The 7,500-nt window shown below is 47.4% G+C and overlaps 2 protein-coding genes across 41 annotated transcripts in view; both read right to left on the reverse strand.

Annotated features, from left to right (window-relative positions):
- LOC147472444 (uncharacterized) overlaps positions 1-1,059 on the reverse strand; it is a gene marked incomplete at its 5' end in the record, with an annotated part of 10,630 nt that extends 9,571 nt beyond the window's left edge. Inside the window, one exon of the mRNA XM_086543247.1 lies at positions 1,000-1,059. Within this exon, the coding sequence (XP_086399373.1) occupies positions 1,000-1,059 (60 nt within the window). The remainder of the gene's footprint in view (positions 1-999) is intronic.
- LOC122257264 (uncharacterized) overlaps positions 1-7,500 on the reverse strand; it is a 156,238-nt gene that overhangs the window by 46,331 nt on the left and 102,407 nt on the right. For 2 of the 40 annotated variants that reach the window (XM_086553764.1, XM_086553462.1), the window contains exons 1-2: positions 4,237-4,366; positions 3,155-3,464 (exon numbers count right to left, since the gene is read on the reverse strand). The exons of 37 other annotated variants lie outside the window; for them this stretch is intronic. In XM_086553764.1, coding sequence (XP_086409890.1) covers positions 3,155-3,287 — 133 coding nt within the window. In that variant the 5' untranslated portion in view covers positions 3,288-3,464; positions 4,237-4,366. Of the gene's footprint in view, positions 1-3,154; positions 3,465-4,236; positions 4,367-7,500 lie in introns of those variants that run through there. One more of the 40 variants, XM_086553672.1, reaches the window with a different exon arrangement.

The following is a 7,500-nucleotide window of genomic DNA, read 5'->3' on the forward strand; positions in this document are numbered from 1 at the left end:
CCCTTCGTTCTACTTCCCCCTCCAATTATTGCTCCTTTTCCCTATCTCTCCCCTCCTCGTTCCGTCTCTGGCCATCCGCTTTCCTTCTGATTATTCCCCTCGTGCTGGCACATAAAAAAAAATCCAAAAGCGTCGTGGCTTCGAGTTCACTCCCGAAGGTGGAACTTTTCCCGAAGGACGCAAAACATGCCCTCAAACCCCCCGCCCCACCCCCTCCCACCGACGCACGACCCACCCTCCTCACCCTCCTCTCCCTCCCCTTAAAAGCGGCGGCTGCTTCTCCCTTAGAATAAAAATCTTGCAATAAAATCATATTCTTAGACCAATCCCGGTCTGGTCTCCTGGAGCGTGTTGCGGGGTAGGGGTAGGGGTAGGGGTAGAAGGGGTGGGGGTGGGGGTGGGGGACCCAATCACACCCAGACCTGTATCCTCACCTTTTCTCTCATGTCCAATCTCTCTCTTTTCATCTTTTTCACTCTCTCCTCTTTCTTTATCTCTATCTTTCTCGCTCTCGTTTCCGTTCTCTTTCTCTCCACACACACACACACACACACACACTGTCTCTGTCTCTGTCTCTGTCTCTGTCTCTGTCTCTGTCTCTGTCTCTGTCTCTGTCTCTGTCTCTGTCTCTGTCTCTGTCTCTGTCTCTGTCTCTGTCTCTGTCTCTGTCTCTGTCTCTGTCTCTGTCTCTGTCTCTGTCTCTGTCTCTGTCTCTGTCTCTGTCTCTGTCCCTCTGTCCCTCTGTCCCTCTGTCCCTCTGTCCCTCTGTCCCTCTGTCCCTCTGTCCCTCTGTCCCTCTGTCCCTCTGTCCCTCTGTCCCTCTGTCCCTCTGTCCCTCTGTCCCTCTGTCCCTCTGTCCCTCTGTCCCTCTGTCCCTCTGTCCCTCTGTCCCTCTGTCCCTCTGTCCCTCTCTCCCTCTGTCCCTCTGTCCCTCTGTCCCTCTGTCCCTCTCTCCCTCTCCCTCTCCCTCTCCCCCTCCCTCTCCCCCTCCCCCTCCCTCTCCCTCTCCCTCTCCCTCTCCCTCTCCCTCTCCCTCTTTCTTTCTCTCTCTCTCTCTCTCTCTCTCTCTCCTTCTCTTTATCTCTTACCCCCGACCAGCTTCACCAACTCTCGGTTTCCTCAGCGGAAGATTTCCAATATAATTCTTTCCCGAGGTTCGTGCCGCTTGGATAAAAGGGGAGGGGTTGAGGTGGGGAGAGGGGGGGGTGGAGGCACACGGATTTCCAAGGAATGTCTTTATTGCTAAGAGACAATACTAATTACATTTTTTGTCCGCTCTTATAATCATGATTATTTTCTGAATTTGTTCATATATGCATATTTCTCTTTCTATTATGTTGGCTCCTTTGTTGGTCATAATTCATGTTGTTTTCCTAATAACTGTCAACTAAATATACAGTTATTCATATCCATTAACATCCACTTTCGATCATTATCGTGATTAGTGTAAAAAAAAAATCATCTGCAAGTCTTTTTTGCTCTCGTTATTCCTCCTCTTTCTATAACTTTCTTTCTCTTATTTTTCTTTACCACCTTGTGCGCCTTTTCCCTTCCCATCCTCATCCTCATCCTCCCCCTCCCCCTCCATCCGACCACCAAATAAACAACCACACACAGACTAATTTGCATACCGTGATACTACCCCTGTATCTATCGAGTCACACATCAGCTGGGCGCCGACGTTTCGAAACATCTTACACGAAGATTTGGGTAAAGTGTGTTCCCCGGATGTACGATGCCCTCAGAGTTACCAGCGATCTCTTGTAAGTTGTGGATTCACGGACACACACACACACATCTGCTCTGAGAATCTTTTGTTTTTGTTTCGAGTTGGTAAGCCGTGGAATCCAGTCTGGTTCTTCCGATTGCACCCCACGTATATTCTCTCAGTCTTTAAAGTAATTATCCCGAGGGTCTGTATGAACAATTCCTACCAGAAGCAAAAAATACAAAAATCACTTTTTGACGAACAAAGGAAAGGTTGTCATCGTACCGTACACATGAGAGCAATTTCAATACAGCATATAAACTGGATAGTCTGTCGTAATAACAAGACGCTTTCAAACGTCTTACATAAACTCAAGGCAAACAGTTGAGATAGACACGCACAATCAAAATGCAAACAGATAATGCAGAGAGTATATGGCCTGACTAACATAACATCGCCAAACTCGCAGGACTTAACCAGACTGACACAAATACATTATACATAAAGGTATACATGCATGCATACACACATAAGTTCATGAACCGATATACATCTATATATAAAAAAGACACACACACACACACACACACACACACACACACACACACACACACACACACACACACACACACACACACACACACACACACACACACACACACACACACACACACACACAAACACACACCCGGGGTAAACATCCCGGGGCGACTTATAACCTACTTGTTATACTTTCCTCCCCACGCTCTCATGGGCCTCCTGTTGCTCCTCACCCTCAGCACTTTCCCACTCTTACTTGTTTCTCTCTGTCTCTGTCTCTCTCTCTCTCTCTCTCTCTCTCTCTCTCTCTCTCTCTCTCTCTCTCTCTCTCTCTCTCTCTCTCTCTCTCTCTCTCTCTCTCCCTCCCTCACTCACTCTCTCCCTCACTCACTCTCTCCCTCACTCACTCTCTCCCTCACTCACTCTCTCCCTCACTCACTCACTCTCTCCCTCACTCACTCTCTCCCTCACTCACTCTCTCCCTCACTCACTCTCTCCCTCACTCACTCACTCTCTCCCTCACTCACTCTCTCCCTCACTCACTCTCTCCCTCACTCACTCTCTCCCTCACTCACTCTCTCCCTCACTCACTCACTCTCTCCCTCACTCACTCTCTCCCTCACTCACTCTCTCCCTCACTCACTCTCTCCCTCACTCACTCTCTCCCTCACTCACTCTCTCCCTCACTCACTCTCTCCCTCACTCACTCACTCTCTCCCTCACTCACTCACTCTCTCCCTCACTCACTCACCGCCCAGCCGAAACACCTTTCAATTCATCCCAACTGGCCAAGGGGTCCGGGCGGCTTTGCCTTCTGTTGGCCTCCATTGAGCACCTGAATCCTCAGCTTACTGGCGGAGGATCCATCCTGGAAGACAAGTGTGACACTACAAAGGGAGTACTAACCCAGGGAAGCCAACTTCTTGACGCGGTACTTGACGGGCGCAAGGGTGAGCTTTGCCAACCTCCAAAAGGGCATACTGGTAGACACGGGCGCGGGCGGGCCCACGACCTCTTCTTGGCATCGCTCTTTACGCATCCTGAAGGAACCGGATGCCAGGTTGCCTCAGAATCCTTCCAAGAGATCCTCGAGACCTTGACTCTCTGGCTTCCCAAGCGCACTTGCACTCCGGCGGCAGAACCTGTTGTCCTGGTCTAATTCGCGACAGTCAATGCACTCACTTCACGCGGGTTTCCACATCACATCTTATAATTTCTGCAAAGGGTTTGGTAATGAATGCAAAAGGAAATGTGCCGGAATGCATTTCCCGAAAGTTGCACCATGACCTGTCTCTTTCAACGTCGGCATTTCAGAGGCTGCAACTCGCGACGCAGACAAGACCAATTACCGAAGACGAGTTGAGGCCGAGGAGGCCCGCACGTTCCGACATCTCTCACGCTCTATCTAACAGCAGTCTAACAGCAAGTTCGTGGGGGTGTCTGCATGAAGGGTGTTCAGGTGAGTGTCTGGTTGATTTGCTCTGTGCTTGGATGTTACTTTCAGTCACAGTGCTGTAACCGCCGGACAGATTTCCCGGGGCCAGGTCTAGCTTATCGAACAACAATAACAATGCGAATGTGTTTAAATATGTGTCGTGGGAATCTATTCATCACACGTCGACAAACATCAAACATCATAGCTATAATTTAACCGTCTACCCTTGGAAAGGAGGATGTTTAGAATACAAATTGGCGGAGGTTTGTTTGTTTGTTTGTTTGTTGCACGAGTATGTCAACGTAAACATACGGCATTTCGAAGAAAGTACTAGAAAGCGCCAGGGGGAAGTTTGTCTTGTAAACACCACATTACCTGCTATGAACTCGAGAGAAACAACAGACGGCGACAAAAAAAAAAAAGACACGAAATTTTTATCTCTGAAAACCCCGAAAGGAAAGGAATGGCAAAAAACGGCCACGATTTCGATCATTACAGAATTACAGAACAATGGGGCATAAATGAGGCCGCAACACACTTTCACTTTTCTTACAATGCAGGGAACGGTGAGTCACTATACGTTCGTACACCTTCCTGTTATGACTGCGTTCCTAAACCCATGCCTCCAATACAACGAAGATCCGTCTAACGTCACTATCCGTTTCGTGGCGTGAGGACAGGCAGAATATAACGCGAGGTGAGTTGTTTATCAAGGTATGATGCGGAACACCTATCTAAGTACAATAATCTGCGATATCGATAAAACTGTAAATAACAGTTGCTTAATCATCAGATTCCAGTGAAATAAGAATATATGAGAAAATGTATCGCCATGATATGATAAGTACAAAGACAACTTTGTCTGGATATAGTAAGGAGAAAGGATGTCTACCAGGAGCAATAAATACCCCTGTACTAGAATTTCGGAAGATGAATCCAACAAGTGGTAGCTGTTTCCTTCAAAATATTCATAAAGTGGCGACTTAAACGTTCGTACTATCTAACTCAAAGAGGCGGCAGTTGGCTATCATAAACGAATCAAGATTGCTGATAATATTGATAACGTCACCAATAAACTCATTTGCTACTGTTCTTTCGCCGACACTTTATCTCGCCATATCTTTCTTCCTCTCTTTCCCCTCTTCTCCCTCCCATTCCCTCTCCCTATCTATCTCTCAGTTAAGCAGACACACACACGCAGCATTTACGCACAAACACAAACATACACACACACACACACAAACAAATAAAAACACATACACACATTATTAACTCGCTCTCGCTCTCTTTCTTTCTCTTTCTCTTCCTCTTTCACTCTCACTCTCACTCTCTTTCACTCTCACAAGACACGTTTTGGGTTAATTGCTGTAGTCCGAATTAGTCGGTGCAGCATTTAAAACTGTCAGGTTGCAAGGGAGCCTATATGTCTGCCGCAGGAGTGAGCATTAGGCTGGGGCGGGTTGCAAAACTAGATTTAATTACGGAGTGAGCATGTCAGCTGGTTTTGAGGAGACATATGCTCCCCGGCCAAAACAGTTGACGTGACACAAGAGGTGTTATTCGTAAGCTCCACACCAAGACAATCTCCGAAAGAAATTGCAGCATTATCACAGCAGTTTCTTGCATGAAGACTTGCTCCGAAATATCATAAGCAAAAGACTGCACTCGAGTATCTCGCATACGAATTATTCATGTGTCAAACAATCCCAACTCGTGGATAAAGCTAAGTACTACAGCAACGATCTCACACACACACACACACACACACACACACACACACACACACACACACACACACACACACACACACACACACACACACACACACACACACACACACACAGAGAGAGAGAGAGAGAGAGAGAGAGAGAGAGAGAGAGAGAGAGAGAGAGAGAGAGAGAGAGAGAGGAAGAGAGAGAGAGAAAGAGAGAGAGAGAGAGAAAGAGAGAGAGAAAGAGAGAGAGAGAAGAGAAGGAAAAGGAGAGAAGAGAGAGAGAGAGAGACGAGAAAGAGAGAAGAGAGAGAGAGAGAGAGAGAGAGAGAGAGAGAGAGAGAGAGAGAGAGAGAGAGAGAGAGAGAGAGAGAGAGAGAGAGAGAGAGAGAGAGACAGAGAGACAGAGAGAAAGAGAGAAAGAAAGAAAGAGAGAAGGAGAAAGAGAAAGAAAAAAAAGAGAGAGAGACAGAGAGAGAGGGATGTGGGGGCAATGCAAGCGATACCGATTCTCTTAGGCTCAGACAAAAGCAACACCGCCCACACGTACTCGCAGGGCCCGGCATCTCCCACGCAGATCGAGCAGGTTAGTAGCACCGGCAGCAGCCAGGGGCAACACAGCCTTCGCCCACAACCGATGCAGGGATCATGAGGGTCATCAAACTCGCCACCATCTCCACTATACAATCTCTCCTCTAGCCTTAATAAATCATCAAATTAAAGCAATCGACGGAAGAACAGATGATGAATAAATCAACGTGCAATATAAAATGACTCAAAACTAAGAACCTGGGAAATGTATCTTTCTGAACCACATCTGTACACATCCTTCGTCTACTTGTCCCATCTCTTTTCTCTTCTAAGTGAACCGAAATTCTTTGAGGCTCGGACGTCCTGTCGAGGGTGACAAAAGACGACGGCAAAAGCACGAGGGAAACCTAATTATTTCCTCCCCTGCGCGCCGAGGATAGGGAAGACAATGGAAACGTCGTTAGAGCATTTCGGCGGACCAAAAAACGGAAGAAAAGAGAAAGAAAGAAAGAAGAAAAAAAGGGGGTAACAATAACAAAAAAAAGCATAAACAATCTCATAGAAAAAAGTAACAAATACGAGAAAGTTTTTTTGGCTCGAGCAAATGCGAAAGGAGAGTGAAACGCCAGTCAAAAGGTCACCCTAACCAGTTGAAATCTAACAGCGCTCTAACGACACGGGTCGCGACAGCTGAGATGAGGTTGTGGATGCTACGGTGACGTGGGCGCTGTTAGGGTGACTCAGCGCCATGCACTCGCAAATGTTAAGCTGACACTAAACTACCGGAAAATTACACCTTCGAGAGATGCAACACCTGTCCCATCAATTGCATATCTGCTTTAGAAAAAAATAAAAGCTATACATATATATATATATATATATATATATATATATATATATATATATATACATACATATATATACATATATTCGTATCTATTCCCTCCACACATGTAAAATTCCTCAGCACTCGACGATGAAGTCCAAAAGCATCGCAATAAATCAGCAGCCAAAAAAAACAGGAAGCAATCGAACGCCAACCGACCAGCCAATCGACCCGCCAACAGAGTAATCATCAAGCACAGGGTAAAGAGAAGGGAGGGAGAAAAAAAAAAACACTCTCGGCTACCGGGCAACATTCCCTCTGGGCGGCCGTCGAGTGTGGGCGAGCGCGGGAGGGAGCGGGAGGGAGGGCGGCGGGCGGCGGGCTGCGGGCGTGGCGTGCCGACGAGACTTTCACCCTAACCGCGGCTGCGTTACTTCCGGTACCGAGCTCGAACTCACGGCCGACATTTCCTCGATAATTGGCTCCTCGCGTGGATCTCCCTCTCTACCCGGCGACGAAAGGGCCCTCCCGCGGGATCCGCCAATCGGAACTTCTGTCATTCGTACGCGGGCGAGCATCATCTCCACCCGAGTCCACTTCCCGCTCCTTTAATGATGATTGCCGCGGCGTCTCGCTTATCATTTCATTATTTTTTTTTTAAATGTGCAAAACGCTTATTTCTAATGCCCTCACGAGCACCCGAAGTCCTGTTACGTCTTTCTAAGGAGCCTCGAGTGACGATTACAATC

The sequence above is a fragment of the Penaeus japonicus genome, unplaced genomic scaffold, assembly GCF_977035675.1.
Source record: "Penaeus japonicus unplaced genomic scaffold, GWHDUDI00000001_assembly GWHDUDI00000001, whole genome shotgun sequence".
NCBI classification, from domain to species: domain Eukaryota; kingdom Metazoa; phylum Arthropoda; class Malacostraca; order Decapoda; family Penaeidae; genus Penaeus; species Penaeus japonicus.